At 37.7% G+C, this 21,405-nt stretch overlaps 1 protein-coding gene across 1 annotated transcript in view; it reads left to right on the top strand.

Moving 5' to 3' along the window:
- itfg1 (integrin alpha FG-GAP repeat containing 1) overlaps positions 1–21,405 on the top strand; it is a 174,624-nt gene that overhangs the window by 54,690 nt on the left and 98,529 nt on the right. Inside the window, exon 10 of the mRNA XM_041997200.1 lies at positions 4,396–4,547. Coding sequence (XP_041853134.1) covers positions 4,396–4,547 — 152 coding nt within the window. The remainder of the gene's footprint in view (positions 1–4,395; positions 4,548–21,405) is intronic.

Here is a 21,405-nt window from a genome sequence, read left to right as displayed (position 1 = left end):
CTGTCAGGAGTGGTTGATAATTTTATATGTTAACACAGTCAACACTGTGATGACTCACAATTAGCAAAACTCTTATCAGCCTCTGCAGTGCTTTTTCATGGATCACTCTGTTTAACCGCCTTCAGTCTTTAAGTTTCTGTAGGAGTATGAAAGACTTTATGATCATTATATTGCTGGGCCTCATAGGTTTTATTATATTTATATGTTCATTTTCCGTTGGACAATCTTATTGTCTGTCGATGTTACAGCACCTCCTCCTATCACTCTATAAACTTCTCCACTCCTCCCACCTACACCGCAGGCCACCCACATTTTAATTTCTTGGCCTAATGAAGCGGGAGATCCCTCCGCCAAGTTGAATCAATGGGAGTCTGTGAGCATGCTGTCGCTTTTTTCACTTTACTCCTCAGCAAAGCCGGGAAGCAATTTCATTTCTTCAGTCTGTGTTTTTTTTTTTTTTGTTTTTTTTTTTTTTTTAAATGTCTGTGCAGACTAAACCTTTAGTTTATGTATGTGAACATGCGTGCAGATCTGCCCATGTTCACACACAGGGCCCTATAATAAGATGTCTATGCATTGTTTTCCCACTGCTACATAAAAATCCATTTGTATGCAGGATCCTTCCTCTCACTACCGTTAAAGGTATCGGATTACTTCGCAAGCACAAATCCCATCTCCATCTCCATCAGCTAGGTCATTTAGGTCTCTGCACAGACACATTTACACGTTCAGGTGCACCCTCATGCTTTCACACATGTGAACACTCAATTTGAAGTTAATATGTTGACATTTGAACCGGCGAACGCCTGTATTGAATTATTTAGACCGAGGAGCTCTCTGTTTGAGTGGGAAGACGTTGAGCAACTGATTAATCTATAAAGACACACACTTGACATTATTTAAATACTCTGCTGTATTTAGTGATTAAATGCCAAAACCTCAGCAGTTACGATGAGGTTCATGATTGATTCAAGAAGCTCTTCTTGCAGCTTGCCGATTTATAGCAGCTTCTCAAAGAAAAGTTATTTGATCACATTAGAAGCCTTTAATATATCTGCCAGGCCTGATATGATTTACCTTAAATTCTCCACACACGTCTGCTGGGCTATAAAACCGCAGCTCGGGGGAAACACTTTCTACCTTTGGCAGTAGAAAAACTTTAAATGTCTTTTACCTTCTGTTCTAGTGGGGGGAAAAACCTGATCAAATTACTTCCACTTATGCTGTTGCGCTTTTTAGTCTAATTTTGCTAATCTACTACGATTAGACCTTTCATGGCTTACTTTTGTTCTGCCATATGTTCACCACCAAAATTTTGTTAACAGATTTAACCAGTTCTCCTGTTAAAGCATCTTTAACTGCATGCATGTATTTTCTTTGTATTTTATAAATTTTTCCATGAACTTCTGCTTCTTTCCTGCATAGGTCACAGATATTATTTTTTTTAAAAAAACAGTCATCTCCAGTTTAATCAGTCAACGATTACTGTTGTTACCTACAGAATCTTTTCTTACTTGATGCATCATAGATTCTCTGCTGGTATGTAGAGGTGTGTGTGTTCATTTTCTGCAGTATTGACTAGATGCTATTCTGTGGGCTCTTCCTCTCTCCTCCTCTAATCAGTGTTAGAATAGAAGCTACAGACAGCCTGATTGGCTCTGGACCGACACCAGCGCAGTGGTCTGCTGAGAAGGCTAGCTGCCAGCAAAGACCTCACTCTGCCCTCAGAGAGAATGTCATAGCAGAAATGCAAGCAGACCAAAGTACTCCTGAGTAAAGAACTCATATGTGAGCTAATTTGCATTTTAGACTTGGAGGGACAAAGATGTTACGTGGGCACCTTCTCAGTCCTAATAATTGCTGACAGGGGAGCTAATACTTTAGTATAGCAACAACTTTCTCAAATTCAAAGCAGCATATCTTCACTAAGAAGTATATTTCTACATTAAGGTTTGTATATGCTGTAGATATTGGACTTTGAACAGAAATAAATGACATTTTGACTATAATGAAGTGCCCATTCTTGAGGGGGATGTCACTATCTAATGCGCTGTCAGCTTAGCTCGAGACCTACTACAGCATCACATTATTCATCAAAAATGTATGTACATCTGTCAGTGTCACACTTTCTTTTTCACTATCTGTTCATTTGTGTCACACTCCTGATATAAGTGATCACTTTGAATCAAGCCTGTTAATGACCGACAGAAGCAGATTTCTTGGCTCCTTTTTATAAATTATTCCAACTCTGTAAATGTATCCAGATGTGTACAATGTTTCAGGAAAGTGTGCTGTTATGTTCATCTGTGACTAGCACTGTGTCTGCTGCCAGCAAATAAACTGGCAGCAGCCTTGCAGCTCTCCCACACACTCCTCACTCCTCTGCCAGCTTTTGCAGTGTGGTCATCTCAAGCACTTCCATCTATTATGGACAGCTGTAATCATTGCCAAACTTTATGTCCATCTGGCAGCTCCTTAAACCACATCACATCATCGTTCAATGTTCACTTAATGAGAGCCTGGCTGAACGGTACTGCATTACGGCTCCAAACGCCGTCACACCCACGCTGAGAAAGATTTAGTACGACTATTCGTCATCCGCTCCATCCTAACTAACTTCTGCCTACATTAAATCATCCTAAACATGAGCCCAAAACTTAGTGAAAAGTAAATCGGAAGTAATCATTCAAATAGCATAAAAAATAATGAGATTCATACAGTGAAAATAAATTGTCATTTCCTTTCTTTACATATGTACACAGTTATGTGATCATGAGGTTTGTTAAATTTTGTTTAATAAAATGCTTAATTACATTTGCTCATTGATTCCACTAACAATGGTACATCCAGCTTTAATAGATAAATTACCTAAATTGTTTTGGGTTTTTTATCGTCCAAAAGTATGAAAGGTAGTTCTGGACAGTAAAATGATTGAATGATGCTTTTATTGGTTTCATTAATTTCATTACATGGTATATTAAACCACATTACATGAAACCAGAACATGAAAATGTTATTTGCTGCCACCTGTCAATCAAGCTGGTTTCTGTGCATGCAGAATACGCAGCTGCACTGAGCAGAGACCAGAGTGGCTTTCTTTTTCTATATTCTGGATATTACAAAATGTAAATTCTACATTTAACTAGTAAGAACAATAAAAATGTCATTTGGTCCAAGAATAAATTGTAGACTGTTGTCAGTGTGTTTTGTTAGTTTTAATAAGTTCAGTTATATTTTTGTGATTTCTGTCTCTGAGTGTTGTTTCTGCATGGAGCATTTACAAGTCAGTCCCAGCAAATAATGGGATTTGCTGTCTGTTTCCCAGTGAATGCATCTTGAGTAATTGTAAGGTAGCTTTCAGGTGTCTGTTTGTATTCAGGATGGTGGAGATGAATTCGAATTGCTGTTTGGTGGGCAATTTAGGATTTACCTGCTATCAAACTTTGTTCTTCTTTACAACATTTAGTTTTAAAAGTTTATTTTAACCAGCCCCAGCTGCAAAGCTGATGTTTTCACTTTTAGAGTGTGTTTGTCGTTGGGTGCATTTCATTATGCAAACATGTCTCCTTGCTTCCCGCTCCCTTTACTTCTTTGCACGTTAGTTTCTCCCAGAAAGGAGGAGTTGAGAGAGGAAACACAAGAATGGAGGAGCAGAAATTGTCAAAGGAGCCATCATTGGTTTTTTTTTTTTTTTTGCATTAGTCAAAGGCGACGTTAATGTGTTCTACGTGTAACGGTACACGATTTGGCCTGACATAAAAACATTTTCATGTTGGATACAACTTTGTTTTCTTGCTTTTATGTCTTCCACAAGCTTTCTCTTGACTGCTGAAGGCAGAGAATTACAGATCATGGGAGGAGAGAGTATGTAGAAAAACTTATGTAACCTGCCTGTCATTATAGTAAAATGTCTATGTCTTAAAAGAGCCACTTTTAACAGAAATGGGAAACAAACAACAAAAAAAAAAAAACAAACTTGGCTTTGCCAGGTGTCTTTGGACAGATTTTGTAAAAATAAATGTAGAATTAGGACTGTTCAAGATATAATTCTAAACTTTTTACCTTTCTTTATTAGGATCAAAACTAAGCCCAACGTTTGTAGGTGACTTTGGTTCTAGTCATCAGTGATGAGTAGAAACTGGTGAACTGTGGAGCATGTCATTAACTTATCCTGCTTTTTTCTTCAAGAATTGAAGCATCCTCATCTTGGAAGTGTATGTGGATTAGTTACCAAGTAACTTGTTTCCTGTCACAGTAGTGTAGCGAGTATGGTCTTCCAGCTGTGACTTACATGCATCTGTTTGGAAAATGTGGTTCTGTTGTAGTTTTAATGACTGCAAAGACAGTTTTTTAAAACATTAACAGGTGCACATATGTCTGTGTGGTGTTTTTCAGTGGCTGCCAGTACTGTCAGAATTCAGGCAGAGGGAAACACTCTGGGGCTTTGTGCCAGGGAGCCTCAGCCAGCCCCTGGTCCTGCACCTCGGGGACTACAACCTGGACGGCTTCCCTGATGCTCTTGTGATCCTCCGCAACACAAGTGGCAGGTAAGAAAAGAAAACACAGCTAAGCTGCATTTACTGATGGTTTGTCTTAGCTGTGCAGATGTGTGCAGGTTTGATGATGTGAAGCTGGAGGAAAACACATTTTTGCATAAAGCTGCTGGCTGCTGTTGATTTAAGTCTTTATGCAAGATCCTGTTTTATCTATGTAAATAGATTAAACATGGTTGAAGGTAAATTATCCTTACCTGGCTGGAGATCTCGTGTTGGTCCCTGACCTCACTACGTGAGCCATTAGGCCATAGAGGCTGCTCCCAGTGCAGGGTGCACCACAAATTCACACACAAACCTTGTGTCTATAGTAATTACACTAGTTACAGGAAATTAATTCTACAAGAATTATAGATGTCACGGAAATCCATATCCTCCCTATTTTCATGAACTCCATTGGTTAACCACAGTTAAATTAGCCCTGTTGCGTTGTGCATTTCACTGAGATTGCATTAACTATAGTTGTCCAAAGAACATGAAATGGAATAGATGTGAGGCTAATAACGCAAGATGCATACTTAAATGGTTTTTATAAATCTGCTTAGCTTTCTTTTTTGATTTTTTTAAAGCACCCAATTTGGGCTGTATTTACTCCACAAATTACTGTGAAATTACTGTTCTTGCAGTGATGATGTCCCACTATATCCCCAGTGATTGTGGCTTTCTTTTTTCTCTCTGCTTTTCAGTTTAGAGTTGTCGTGTTCATGTCTGACAGACTGATCGGTGATCAGAAAGTAGTACAGGAGTAGGGCCATTAATGAAATATAATGGCCTGGTGATTTTATACTACAATGCTTCATTCGCTCCTCAGAAGCTCTCACCCTCACAATGTAGTCATGCATAAATTCATTTAATATTCTTAATAATAGAAAAGGAAAAGATCAACTGAATAACAGATTAGTAGTAAATTAATGTGATTGCAAGGATCTTGATGTTTATCAAACTGCTTCAAATTGCAGAGTATGTAGTTGTATAAATTTTATCGTGAACAATAGAAATCTTGGACATTTGAATGTCATGAAGCTGTGATTTTCTCCAATTTAACTTTAGCATAGATTGCTCTTCGACTTTCAGACATAGCAACTGATAAGCTGGTCATGTGAAATAAAAACACAAAAGACACAAGTTTCACGGGAGCCAGCCATTTATTTGTTGAAGGACCTTCGTGGATTATCTGTCCTCACAGATGAAGATAAGATGGCTGAAGGGGTCAGGGTTGTGTTTGTCTATGCATACTGATTGTTGTGTGTTAGTGTGGTTGTTGTGTCAGACATGCGAAGATGGGGGGTTAGACCTTCTGAAGACCTGCACACAAACACAAATAAAAACCAAACCATATTTAAAGGCTCTGCATAAATCACCAGTGACTCCTGTCGAGTTTAACTATTTGTCACCCTCATCTACACATGGCTTCTGTCTTACCAGCACTAATCGTACCAGCTATAGCTTCTTCCTTACCGCTTTCCATCTCCTCATTTTAAGCCGGAACGCTGTAATCCTGCACAGGACTGACGACTAGGGATTAATGCAGAGCCCCAGTATAGCAATGTATAAAATCGTATCATCAGCATATGAAAAGGAAGAAGGGGGAGGGGGGAGGAAAAAAGAGATGAACAAAGTTCAGGATGTTGAGAAAAAACTATGGTAATCCTTTAAATTGTAATTACAGGAGCTCCTTACAGTCTATAAAATTCTCAAAAGAAGTCCAGTCTGGTATGGTTGGAGGGAACTGGTCAGAACAGCTCCAAGCACAGAGAAAACAGAAGCTAGACGATGTTATTATGAGTAGCATTTTATTTAATAAACATCTATGTTGAATTAATTATGTATTAAAGTAGTTGACAAAACGTTTGTTTGTGGGGTTTTTATGTGTTTTTTGGTTGATGTCAGTTCATTGCTTATTAAATTGACAACAAGCATCATTCCTGCAACCATCTTAACATTTCATTAACTCGCTGTTATTCTGTGTTTGGGCATTTTTCTTTTATGAACCTCTTAAGCATCTTAAAAGTCATCCTCTTTGCTCCTTACAGCTTTTAACCCTGAGATACTCCGAATGATTTATATCTTAACTAGTACAGTCTTATCTTTAAGGTTAAATTCTAAGTCATAATTCTGTGGATTTTCTTAGTTTCATCACATTGTGCAACTCCATGAAGCTCCTTACGCCAAGAACTCACATCAGCTTTGCTTCTCTGTAGTAAGAGGCACAGCCTTTCAGAGAATGTGTATGTTTTTACTTGTTTTATTAATATCTGTTGCCCGATCCCCTGTTTCGGTTTTAGCAACAGTCAATCCTGAATTGGTTTCAGCTAACCATTTGTTCATACAGCTCCTAACTGATCTATTTTAACTCCCATCCCTCTTCTTCATTGTCTCACTATCTCTTCTTTGTCTGTCCAGTTAGTTATTTATAGCAGCTGTTCAGATAAAAGTCCTGCCAGTTTGCATCACTCCATTTCCCAGTAAATTGAACGTCGATTTAAGTGTTCATAGTAAAAAAAAAAAAAAAAAACAAGAGAAAGTGATGGGGTGAGATGAAAGTAATCTGCTGTAATCAGTGGAAGAATGAGCAGATGGGGGCAGCAGGAGGAATAAATAGAGAGCTGGAAGGTTGTTTTATTAATGCATTAGGTCAGTTTCTGTTGATACTTTGTTTTCTTTTGACAAAACAAGCTATTTGTTTATATTACCTAAGAAGGAAAAAAAAGGCTTTTTATATTCATACCCTTTTTTTTCTTGCCCTACTTATTTTTACTAAAAATGTCACATCACCCATAGGCCATACAGGGATTTGTGCCTTCTTATTCAAAGGTGTGACAATATATATTACATGTGTCAACTAGTCAGTTTCCAGCACTTCGTCTGAGGATGGAGACAGCAGGCTTGTGCCTACAGTAACCCCATGTAACCCCCAAAGAAAGTCAGTTATTTAGTCATAGATGTCAAGTCGTTCACCAGACCCTGTTTAACTTGTATTCTTCTACTTCTTCTAAATACAGTGTTTAAAATATGGACTTTACAAATGAACTAATCTTGAAGGAACAGTTGGTGTTCAGCTTGTCAGTGTTTTGTATTTTTAAATTGGATGCACTGTCCATCTGCAGTCACTGCTGTCAGAGCATCAGTCAGGTTGTTTATTTGTCAGCATCAGATTCTGCAAACTCATCAGTGTGAGCATCTGTGGACCAAACCTCGTTTTTATACATGTGCTAAGAAGTTACACTTTCATGAAAAAGAACCTTTTTATGTCCAGATTTGTATTAAAAAAAAAAAGTCAGTATGAACCAGAGGATTTTGTGTGTGTGTGTGTGTGTTTGGGGGGAGGAGGGGAGGGATGTGTCTGTATGCCACTGTCATGTGTTCATGTTTTCACTTTTGAGAGGTGTAAAATCCATTGGCAGCTCCAAAAAGACTGCAGTCCTCAGAGTCCAGATTATTTCCAGGTCAAAGACCGACGGTGACTCCCTCTCTCTCTGCCTGCCATGCTGTACTGTGCACACACACACCAACACTTACACGCAAAAAGAACAAGATCATAAAAAAGAAAACATGGCTGTTGTTGAAAGATGTTCCTGTAGTTGTTTCAGAGAACTACAGGAGCATCTGTATCTTCACAGAAAAGCAAACATTTTGAGATGCTGAGAAGTCAAGCAGCAGAATTGAAGAGACACTGACACACTGTAAGTAAAAAGTAATAAGCAAGTGGAAAGTATTTTTTTTTCTTCTTTTTTTCTTTTTCTTTTCATCACCTCAGTAAATGCCTAAGATCCCTGAAGATAATTTTTTTATGGAGCAAATGTGATTTATGTATGGAGGTTACTAGGTACTATGCTATTTAACTCTTATTTTAACAGCTACCATAATTTTAAGCAATTATATAATTTTGTACTTATGTACTTACTGATTGCAGTCAGCCTCTTTATTTTATTTATTTATTTATTTTTTATTTTGTCTGCTAGAGAAGAGGGTGCTACAGCTTATTTTATGCTTCAGATGTGTTTGTTGCAGAAAATTGTAAGAATAATCAATCCATCACTGCCATGAGCAAACTTCAACCAATCAGAGCAGCATTATAAATAAAATATCAGGAGCAGCTGTGTTTGTCTGCAGTCACGTCTAAAACCACCTACTTGTATAAGATGTTAAATGGTCTTCGATGTTTTTATTATTTTTTTGGCCACAAATAAAGAGCTTAGAGTCAGATTTGATGGATCCTCTGATGACTGTGACATTAAGTAATGTCAGTTAATACCTTATATACCTTATAAAACTGATATTGGATAAGATTTTATCATTTGGCAATTGCTGGAAGAGTAACTGATTTGATGTTTCTTTTTTCTCACTGGATTAGACGATAAATGACCAGATGATCAGATCTCTGTATTCTTTCGTCTGATGGATAATGCGTGGTTTTCTAAAATTTCTCACACAGTCACCAAGTAGCAGGAGTTCTTAAGATGCTTGTCAGTTTGCTTCAATACCTCCAGTTACGTCAGCAGACACGTGTAGATTTCAGTGAGAGCTGATTTAGAAATTCCTATTCTATATTCAAGACTGAACACTTTCTAGCAAAGTAAAAGACTTATAAGAAAATACATAATGTGTGTTGCTACAAAAGACATGGATGCATTATATCTAGAGCTAACCTCTGGCATCAAAGAATCTTAAAGACAAACTAAGTACAAGAGCGTAATGATTTTGCCATATGTTCCCCTATCATACATACATAATGTTACCATCTGCGTCCGTGTTACCAGAAACAAACTTTTATAAATGTCGTAGCTTCAGATGGGATGTGACGTATGCTTGTAGAAAAAGACCTGACCACCTGCTACTTTAATGTTCTGTAGTTACACCCTTTAGTATTGCTACCTTCTAGGATAAACACCAGTTACAGGTTATGCTGAAACTGCTAGTGTATGTTTGTGTACGTGTGCATTTGAGTCAACTATAGGGTTGTATGCATCGGCCACCAGCTCTCATAGAATGGGATTATCCTCAGCTGTAATCGTGTGTTTCTGTTCCTTGTTTTTTTCCTAGTTAATATATTGCTCTATGTGCTGATTAAAGGGCAGCTTTAAAGTGTGATCTGCCTTGCGGGACTTGGATATAATTACATGTGCGTAATGTGTGCATCAGCTTGTGTTTCTCAAGCAACTGAAAATAGCCAGATCACCATCTAGGCAGCCTTCACACATTCCCAGACCCAGAGCTGTTGTCATTTAAAATGACCTTTGACCTTAGCACTATAGATAGCCACAAGTTAGATTAGACCAATAGATTACAATAGGACTTAGCCTCACCACTGCAGACTGAGGCACATATGCACAAAGATAATTGTGTAATGCCTTTTAAGTGCCAAAGACTGCTGCTTACTTTCTCACATTTGGACAAATTAATTTTTTTTTTTTAGATCAAATTACGTTGAACTGGTGCTTGAAGCCTTACAACTGCAACCATGTCTTATTGCATGCTTTGGGTGTCATTGTTAGGAGTGGTTAATGTAGTTCAATATTTTGCAGCTCTAGAAATGTCGCAACTGCAGCAGAAAACTACAGTCACCAGCCACTGTATTGGGTCCACCTGTTCAGTTGCATGTTATCACACACACATAAACAGCCAGTCACATGGCAGTCACTCAATACATTCAGACTTGCTGAAGTTCAAACTGATCATCAGAATGAAGAACAAAAGGAATTTAAGTGGCTTTGAACGTGGCATGATTGTTGATGCCAGATGGGCTAATTTGAGTATTTCAAAATTTGCTGATCTACTGGGATTTTCATCTCTGGGGTTTACAGAGAATGGTCTGAAAAAGAGAAAATATCCACTGAGCAGCAGTAGTCTGGATGAAAATGCCTTGTTGATGTCGAAAGACAATGCCAGACTGGTTGGAGATGATAGGGAGGCAATAGTAACTCGGATAACACTGGTTCCAACCAAGGTATGCAGGAAGCATCTCTAAACACGTCCAACGTTGAAGCAGATGGGCTACAGCTGCAGAAGACCACACCGGGTGGCACTCCTGTCAGCAAAGAAAAGGAAACTGAGGCTACAATTCACACACTCGCCAAAACTGTACAATAAAGGAAGGAAGATGTTGCTTGGTCTGTTGAGTCTCCATTTCAGCTCCAAAATTCAGATGGTGGGGTCAGAATTTGGTGGAAAGAACATGAACACATGGATCTATCCTGCCTTGTATCAACGCTTTTGGCTAGTGGTGATGGTGTAATAATGTGGAGGTTATGGGCCCCTTAGTACCAACTCAGCATTGTTTCAGCACCATAGCTTACATGACCTCCAGCTGCTTTCTTTAACATGACAATGAGTTCACTGGACTCCAACGGCCTCCACAGCCACCAGATCTTAGTCCAACAGAGCAGCTTTGGGATTTGGTGGAATGGGAGATTCTCATCATTGATCTGCAGCAACTGTGTGATACTATCATGTAATTGAGCAAAATCTCTGAGGAATGTTTCCAACACCTTGTTGAATATATGCCACTGAAAATTGAGGCAGTTCTACAGGCAAAAGGTGGTCCAACACAGTAGTAGTATCTGATAAAGTAGCCGATGAGTGTATCGTTAAGAGTTGTAGGACAGCTATTTCAGTATGTGTTTCTTGTTTCATATTGTTCAATCTGAATCTTTCATGCTGCATTTTATGCTATATACTTGTTTGCTGTCATCATATTACCTAGCAATTAGGGCTGGGCGATATGCCCTAAAAATAAAATCTCCAATTTTTTATAACCAAATCCGATTTCCGATTTTAATAGATTTTTTTTTTCTTTTCTTTTACAAAGCATAAATAAACTTATTAAAAACATTTGTTTATATAGATGAATGCCAGCAAAAATAAAGCATATAATGTCATAGCTTTTCCACCATATAAACACCTTCATATCTTACATAGAAATATGCGACACATTGCATCCGTGATCTCTTTCCATCTGGATCCTTATCATACAGGATCCACTGCAGAAATAATTCCCCTGATGAAGGTCGTCTCTTAATAAGAGTTTGTGGGTTAAGTTGACTTCTGCATCGCATAGAGAGCAGCATTTCTCACTACAGTTATACGCACAGCTAAATCCCAGGCGTGAGTGAAGGGTCACTTCATTGAAAATCTTTCAGACAAACACCATTCTGGTGTGGAGGGAGGCCCAAGTCTGCTGCTATCTAACTATGGAAAAAAAATCCAGATTTTCATAAAAATAAATCTCCCAAAATGCAAAATTCAATTTATCGATTTAATCAATTAATCGCCCAGCCCTACTAGCAATATGATTTATAAATAAAAATACTAATATACTCATTTGACATTATATTAGTTGTGTTTTATTTAGATATGTTTATTACTGTGTATGCATATATTTTTTTTACTTTACAATTATCACATCACATAAGACTGTGTGTACATAAATTATGGATGAAAAACAACCAATATTAACCTAACTGCTGCGTAGATTCCCAACTTGGCTGCAGTATTTCCAATGTAGATTCAAAACATGATTTGCCATTATTGTAATAAAGTACACATCATTATGGTGAATATCTTGAATGATGAAAATATGACTCGATAAATTTGTTTATTTTAGCTCAAAAAGACAAAGACAGAAAGGTATTTTTATTCAGTTATTTTTACCAGCCATAGTTTTCTGAAGTGGAATCATGTCTGATGCAATTTAAAAGCAAGCATAAAGTGAATGCTTGTCTTATTCGACCACATGTGATGCATTTTTTCAGCCACTGCAGAGTGCAGCAGAATGGGCAGCCAGCAGAAATGGTGCCACTCTCTGTGCCTTTATAGATTAAAGTCAATTTAGACAAAACAACAACTGACATAATATATTCATATTCCAGCAGCTGACTGTGAAACTGAATACTAAACACTGTTTTTGTTTTTTGCTTTATGAAAAAAAATTAGTGTGCAATTTTTGTATGTAAAATGTGTGCAGTATGTAAAGTGTGTGGTGATATTGCTTGTGGCTTAGGCATGCGTTTAGAGCTCAAGCGCCTCAGCAGCCAACTCTGCCTTCAGTGTCGTCTGTTTGTTTGTGTCAATAGAAATGACTCACATTTGTACTGGTGTGGCCATGTTTATGCCATTAAGTGCCTCCGTATTTCCTGGTATGAAAGGGCTAAAACTCTGCTTCAGTAAGTGTGTGGAGTGTTTTTGTTTTGTGTTTCTGCTGGAGTGAAGAGTGGCCTGGTTCGCAGTTAGCAGCAATAATAGTCTACCTCTGTTCTTCTAACTCTGACCTGCTGAAGTCGGAATGAAAACAATGATCAGACCTTTAAAACACCTACAGATTTTAAGAGCTAGACTCTACACTTTTCAAACACATGCAAACAAAACACCCATTAGCCAGATCTGATGTTTAAGAGAGAAAAAGAAAAACTGTTGCCAGCTGAGTTAAAGTGAATTTTGACTAAAGTCTGAGGCCCATGTTGCTCAAGAATTTTTGGAATTTTTGTTTGTTATAAATTTCTTGCTGCTCTCTTTTGCCAAATTGTTATTCAGTATCTATAGTTTTTCCTCGGGGTATAAGGAGGTCATTGTGTGGGTTTTATGACGCATGAAAAACTCATTAACATTAACCTAGCTTCTCTTATGACAGCAACATGAGTAATATAAACATACACACCAGTACAAATAGTGAAACAGACTTGTTTAATTTAGGCCTCAATGACGATGCTTAATAACCATAAGTGTCATAAAGTCTGCTGATTATGATCAGTAAAGCAGATTTTCAGCATCGCTCTACAGAAGTAGAAGTTCATACTTCTGGGAGGAATTCTGACACCTGGTCAAAAGAACACAATTTTACCATCTAACATTACTTAAACCATAGAAAACGTAGTAATGGTTTGAGCCAATACCAGATTGTGGACTTTTACACCATGTCACCTAATTACTTTGTCGCTGCATCTCAACCACAGAACGTCCATGATAAACCTGGTCCATCCAAACACCATCTGGGTCACAGCATGGACCGTGCTACATAGTCCCAGTCTGCGTACCTGGTGCAGCAGTGACATGGAATAATACTCCACAATGAAATATTTAGTTGAACCACTTTAAAATATCTCCCGTTTCAGCATAGGAGACAGTGAAGGACTTAAGGTCAAGTCAAAGTCAAGTCAACAAAGTCATCTCTCCATCCCAAAATCAACCTCCTCAAAAACGAGAGAAACCATTTAATTACACAATGATACATAAGCACACAATTTACGCCACCTCCTCTTTCACTGCAAAATTAAAAAAAGAAAAAAATATCACCTACCAGCTTACCAAACACTCCTTAATTATCTCATCTGGCTTTTCCTTCAAGTAGACACACAGAGCTTTTGAGATGCATTTCCATCAGTTATCAACACTGTAATTCTGAGACCAAAAATGAGAGATTATTGAGATATTTTTTGGGTTCTTTCTAACAATTTCTATGCAAAAAGGACAGTTAATAATCAACTAAACAAAAACTCAAGATGCATGTGCTTAAAGTTCTAACAATAAATTTGAAAATTCGTGTGTGTATTTTGAAGTAAAAATCGGAATATTGACAAAGAGGATGCAGAAACAATATTTCAGCGTTCAAACAAGGTCAACGGGAATACATACCCTGTCCATAGCTGCCATGATGAAGTTTATATTGCATCTAGCTGTTCTTCCTTCTCACTAACAACTAACACTAACAAGGCGGTGGGAGTATTGATCCAGCTTGGACACGAAAGCTGTCAACAAAGGGACTGTGGTGACGGGGGGTTAACTCTGCAATGACCTGAAACATAATGAAATGTAAAAACAAACAAAACCAGTAAAATAACAAAATCTGAATTAGTTAAACTTTTGGGACAAACATCTAGAAGAATTCAGTTCTTTTCAAATTTTTCTTTAACCTGTAGTGTTTCAGTAATTGGTGCACACTAATTGCATGTCCACATTTAAAACCTAGATAAAGACAGAAATCTGTCAGTGATCAACTAAAACAATGAAAATACATTCTTACTAGTATACATTTGTCTATCTATGAAGCAGATGTTCCGGTACTCCCTCAAAAATCCGATACTAACAACTACATTAGAGCTACTGTTGTTGCATCCGTCAAGAGACGCAGAGGCTGAAGAACCTGAAATGAAAACCTGACAAGCTGTCGCATTAATGACTAAATTATAAATTAAAACTAATAGTTTTAAATGTTAAAAGGACTATTCAAAATACAGTTAAATAATTACCACTAATAAATATATGCTACATTTTACAAATGTAATATTTAAATCAATTGAGTCATTGAAGGATTGATACTAAACTAAAACATATAATTAAGCTTCGCGTCGGACGGTCCACGCCTCTGCGTCGTCCATTAATTTATGATAATGGACACGTCGAAGGACATTGTCCCGCTTATACCTTGGTCACTTACAAAAGAAATAATATTAAATAAATTATTAATGTGTTAATGTTGTTTTTGAAGTTTTGAAGTTTCTCACAAGAAGCAGCTGAGTGGACTATTTCGTTGTGATGCGTTGCCAAGGTAACCAGAACACAGAATCTGCAGCACGGTCAGTCGCAGCTGTTGTATTAGACCTGATCAGTGGAGGGAAGGGATTGCTTAATGTTATGTTACGTGACACAAACACTTCAGAGGGCGGGTGCAGCTCTTACAGCTTGTGTGTGTCCAGAGGATGATGCGACATTTTGTTTCAAACAGTCAAAGTCCACAGATAGTTTCCTACATCATTTGCAGATTGCAAGAAATATTATCCACCATTCACTCTGATCATTAAATGTGTATCAAGCAAGTCTATCCTAAATCGTTTTAATAATATTGTCCACTATTCACTCTGTATCAAGTATGTAAGTAAGGTAATCAAGACAGAAAGACAGGCAACGACCAATTTAAAATTAAAAGCAACATTGCCATTGATCGGGAGATTTAATAAAGATACTGGCATGTCCATAGTAACGTTTGAAGGACAGAGATTTAACATCTCTGGACCCTGACCACTGCTGGTTGGGACATTGCGGGACGACAAAGTTTTGCCCCATTCTTGTCTTTCCTGTAGGCCAAAGTCCAAAATTTCACTTATCAGTACCACTCAAGGTGGCAAAATCTGGCAATAATTTTTGAAAAGGTACATGTACTGGACTTTCATAGATGTCCATTATCACTTTTTAGTGGACACCCTCCAGCCAATCAGAATCGAGGATTCACCCAGACCATGGTATAAAAGGTTGTAGAGCCCTTTACAGTCAAAATTGCAGCTTATTCATGTGTGATTCTACAATACACATTTATATATTTTACCTTCGCTACAGATTGTTACTGGGACTTTCACAGACCAATACATCTATTCAACTGAGCTTGAAAATGTAAATGTAAATAATGTTAAAACATGGTTAAGCACTAGAGAGAAATGTCCACACCGTGATAAGGTTATGAGAAGTCGTTACCGTGCTACAACAGCTTTAATTACAAATTGCCCAACAACTAACATAGTCCAGGATGAGATGTGTTGACAGTGAATTCAGTCTCAGACGTCAGACGTGTTTACCTTTGTTTGGTGGAAGTTCCTACACCCATCATGAATTTATAAACTAATGATCATTAAATGACCGTGCAACCATTTTCCAACCAGATGGATGAAGACGCGTGAGTCTACAAACTCTCAGCTGCAGCTACGCCATCTTTCTGAAAGTTTACAGTATTTTTTCAGTTAATGTTCTGATTTTGTCATTATGATATGAAATATTTCATCTGTGGATTAATTTCTAATAAATAAAAGTATTCTGGGATTTAGGAAAGGAAAAAACATGTCTAAATATACAGGATTAAATTGTCTATTAAATATATGTTTGGAATAAATATGTGGAAGCAGATTTATTAATTACTAGAACAATAAAAAAAAATAAAATACTCAAAAACTTTACTTGCTGTGATCTGTGACATCCTTATTACTGCACTGGCTCCAAGACAAGAAGAAATACTGGTCAGATTTTACTAATACAGCACAGATAAAAAAGAGACTGTAAAGTGCTGTAAATATAATTCATACTCCCCCAATATAGCAGATCAGCAGTTCTGCACGTTGGTGACATAGTGTGTATTCTCTATAAGCAAGTCTCATTGTTAGCAAGGAAAAATAAAAACAAAGTTGTTGGCCAAGCAGTGGCAACAGTTCTATTTGTAACCTTTCTGGTGGTTTCCAACACCTTTGACTCGATTACAAGCTAGAGTGCTGAAGCATACCATCCATCTTTAGTTTTAAAAAAACATAAGCGTACTTTCCAAAATGTTAAATGTGTGTATTAACTATTAAAAGTGAAGCGACTTTACAGGAAATATTCTACCAAAAACATTGTAATTACCAAAAAAAATCAATGGATGGCGATGGATTCTTCTTACCACATGGCAGTCACGGTCAAAAATGGCAATTCGCACTGCACGTGTTCCAAATCAGACGTACGGAGACCTGAACGGGACAATCTTCTTTAAATTAAATGGCTATTACATTTAAGGTGAATGGTAAATGTTGGATTTAATTAACCACATTTTGTTATTTAAGTATTGTAATATATAAATGATAAATAAAACCATTTAAAAATTAATTAGTAGCATTTATTTTGACATAAAACGATTGCAAAATGCCTACATCATCAGTGTTTTATTTATTAGTCCATGTATTCTTCTTTTTATATATATATATATATATATATATATATATATATATATAACAGTTTCAGTTTCCAGCTTTCAAGCTTTCAGTTGGAGCAAAATACTGACCAGATTTTATATTTTATACAGACACAGGAGAGAAATCTGTATTTACATGCTATTTTTTTCACCTTTCTTCATGTTGTACATCAAGACTCGTATTTCAGCGAATGCCACCAGAGACGCTCCCTCCATGGGAACACAACTGCTCCCGTTCAACGTAAAGATAATGCCTCCTTCTTTGCTCACCCATTTACTTTAAAAACTAATTAAATGTTCTTTGGTAAGGCTTTAGAGCCCTCTTAGGGATTGAGCATGAGAGGGTCTGAGCATGTGTGCTGGATAGAGACAGAAGGGAGAGTGTGTGTTTGTTTTGCCGACTTCACAGGAAAGATTTAGTTCAGGGAAGATGCTGCATTAAATTTTAGCTCTAAGGTTTCTGCTAGTGATCGCTGTTCTGATGCTGTTAATGAATTGGTGGAGACTGATCTCTGTTGTGGACACTGAGGGTAGATAAATAGGTTAAGACTGAAATATGCTATGCGTGTCTTTGGGCATTTATTCAGGCAAAGGTCTAATAATTAGCAGTTCTATACCATCAGTGTTTGACCATGAGGAACGAGTTAAAGTTGTGATAAAGAAACAGTTATTTATTCTGTCAAACACATCTGTAATGGGGCCTTTATGATTTTAGACAGAACCAAAGCCACTAAACAATCTCAGATTTTGGCAGTCAGTCACCTTCAGGTCCTTCAGTACTGTAACTTTGCTTTGCACCACGAGACAGTGAATGCACAGATTATTAGTTTAAATAAGATAAGAGCTAAAAAGTTTAACCACAAAGTGCATGCATTTTTTTTAATTCTGAGCAGGCTAGACAACTTTCTGCTGCCATTAACTGCAAAGGTTAGACTCTGAAAGTGCGGAAGCCTGTTTGCTGGATCTGCCGCTCAGTTCTCCACCTCTTTCTTCTTCCCAGAACCATAACATGAGCGTTTTCTCCCAGCACAGGGAGAACTCAGTTCCCATAATAACTGTGGGATGGAGCTGTCTCACAAGAATCAGTTTAACACAGATGTGCACTGAACCTAATCTAGGTTGCCATTTCACCAGCTCCTTTCATTGTTCATGAAATTAAACTGCACCAAACCCTGGACTTAAAAGCAGCACCAGTTACATTATCTGCTGTGAAGGACATTAAGATATGGAAGAATTAAGAGAGGGTGCCTGCACAGGCTACATTACATATTGATATAATAATAAAACGAAAGATTAAATATATACACAATGTTAGTATCAGATCTAATCAATAGAGAATTTGCACTGGTGCAGCAGCAGCTTTGTGATCAGCACTCATAGAAAGAAACTGACCAGCGGATTTTCATCCTCTTTAAAGCAGAACAGTGATAAACACATCCCAGAGAACAGTGGACTTGTGCAGAAACTTTTCCAGGTGATGTTTCTGGCTGACTGTGGTTTGGATATAAAATTGGGCTTCATGTGAGCAGAAGTAAAGATGGCTGCATTTACAAAGTAAAGGTAGATGAATGGGATGAACAAACATGAGGTGGTAGCTACATCTGAAAATTCAGATAGAAAGGGAGGGTTACTTGCTACAGATGAAATGAGTATATGATTTTAAATTACACAGTACCGATCTGGATGATCCTCCCATGTAAGGATGAGCATCACGTTCCTGGACCAGACCAGGATCATTTGTTGTTTTCTGGTAACACAAGTCGCGTTGTTCTGTCTCACATTGAAGGCTGTTCACTCTTTTCAGATGTTTCAGAGTAGATCTGCCGTCAGATCCAATAAAGTTTTTTTTTTTTTTTAAGTTTATCATTCTTGTAATGATAAATAAATATACTTCCTCATATTTATTGTAATGTTGTTACTGCTTCTTTTGCTTATCCAGGATGCATTGAATTAATCCTCTATGTGTAGACATGTCTTTTCCTTTTTTATATGAGTATATTAATTAATCAGATATGAATCCACACAGATGAACAGGTTATTTATTTTATTTTAGAATCAAAATATCAGAAGAATAATTTTTTATTTGACACCTAAATTTTCAGTATAATGGTGAGGTTGTAGCCGACAGTTTGTAGACTCGCAAGTCTTCATCTGGTTGTAAAGTGGCTGCAGTAACATTTAATGATCAGTAGTTTTTAAAGTCATGCCAGGTACATGAATTTACACCAAACACCAGGTATACACTAATGTCTGAAACTGAAACAGGTGGCAAAGCATCTAAACCTGAACTTCATTCTACGTTCAGCAGATTGAAACCATCCACCTTATTAAAGTAGTTTTTCTGCATCGAAACAACTCTTCACCTCTTATTGTGGTAAGGATGTTCCTGTTCAGTGTGTTTTTAAACATGTTAATACAGTTTACTTGTGACAAACCTTAAGGTAGCCGGGTTTCCCCAAAATGGTGGAGAAAGCCGCTATGACGCGACATGCGCGTTCTCTACGCTCCACTGCAGCTGGTATTACATTAATAGTATAACTTCATTATGACTCACTATCAACAAACTGTGTTTCAAAATAAATACAGGTAAGAAATAAACAGGACGAATATAAACTAAACCCATTTCAGTTTATTTATTTCATGCAGCAGAAGTATTTTAGCATGAAGTCTTTATACAGCAAATTCTGTAATTAAATAAAAAACTAATCCCAAAGGGAAACTTCACTCACATCAGCGAGGTGCACAGGCAATTCTGAATCAATATAACTGTGTAAATCGATAATATTCAGATTTATCAGAGTTACAAACAAAGCTGCATTTTCTGGTTGTAGTGATTGAAGTACTGTTTACTTTGAGTATTATTGTAGTCACAATGGTTTTCTATCTGAGCCACCAGCCGCCCAGCTCCTTTCTGCACGCAGGTAGGCTTCACTTTCACAACAGGACGCACACACACACACATTTACTAACACTCTCCATTTATCTGGTACCCTCAGGGAGACAGAGCATCCTGCTGGCTGTAGATGTTTGATGTTGAAATGGTCCACCCCAGCTTCATAAGAGCCGCATGTCGCATGAGGAATGGTTTAAATGTCACACTCTGCCCTCCAACAGGCTGCTCTGCATATGTGCACGCCAGCAAACAAGAGTGCAAGCGTCCCATGTTTCTTCGCATGTAACAGTGTGAGGTGTGATAAAGCTATTTTTGGTTTACAAAATGAGGTCACAGATGGAGACAGCTGAGTTGAAGTGATTTCTGTTGGATCTGGCAACCCTACATGGCGGCACACTGCAATGTGTTGTACAATTCGTCCTACTGATTACTTGTGATACCAGATACCTGTGACTGGGGCTATTATTGTCCTTCAAAATGCACCTCCAGTTGCCACAGCTGTCTTTTGGAACGCAGCACAAATCAATACAAAGGAAGGACAAGCCTTAAGAGATGGGGCACATCTGCACAACACACACATCCTTGAGTAGAACTCTTCAGGCTGTAGGTCAGTGAGTCTCTGACAGTAACAGAATAATGTTGTTAACCTCTGCCTGAGGTGGCTCTTGAGCACAATCACAGAATACATCTCATCTCCTCTGTCTCCCTTTTTGCAGTAAACATGCAATGGTAGGAGAAAGCTTTGCTCCAAAGTCCTTTTAAACTGTTTTTAACCATCTTTTTGTCTCAGCCTCACTGTGACCAGCAATATGATCATTATTATTATTTTCAGCACTTGTTGGTCTTCTATAAACAAACATCATGCAGCTTAAATGGTCTTTTCTCGTTGCAAGTTTTCTTGTACCCCTCTCTTCCCTCAAATCAGGTGGCAGTCGTACATTCAGGGTCACCTCGAACAGATTAAAACGTGATCATCTGAAAACTCTGCTTTTCTAAGCCTTTACGGCAGCTAGTTTAGACTAGCTCTTAGCATAAACTCCTTGGCTTGATGAAGACTCTAGAATTAAGTTTATAAACCTTCTAGCATGTTTCTTTGATGTTTTTATTTGCACACTATGAGCCAAACAAACAGCATTTCCATCTTGGAACTGCAGAATTCATCAGGCAATGCTAACTTTTTAGGGTTGAACCTTGTAAGAATTTAGCAAAACTGTAATGGCTGCATGGTGTGTGTGTCTTCCATGGCTTCATCCTCTCTG

Source organism: Melanotaenia boesemani, chromosome 1, assembly GCF_017639745.1.
Source record: "Melanotaenia boesemani isolate fMelBoe1 chromosome 1, fMelBoe1.pri, whole genome shotgun sequence".
In the NCBI taxonomy this organism is placed as follows: domain Eukaryota; kingdom Metazoa; phylum Chordata; class Actinopteri; order Atheriniformes; family Melanotaeniidae; genus Melanotaenia; species Melanotaenia boesemani.
The sequence above is the reverse complement of the archived record's forward strand: the minus strand, read 5'-3'. Positions and strand labels throughout refer to the sequence as shown.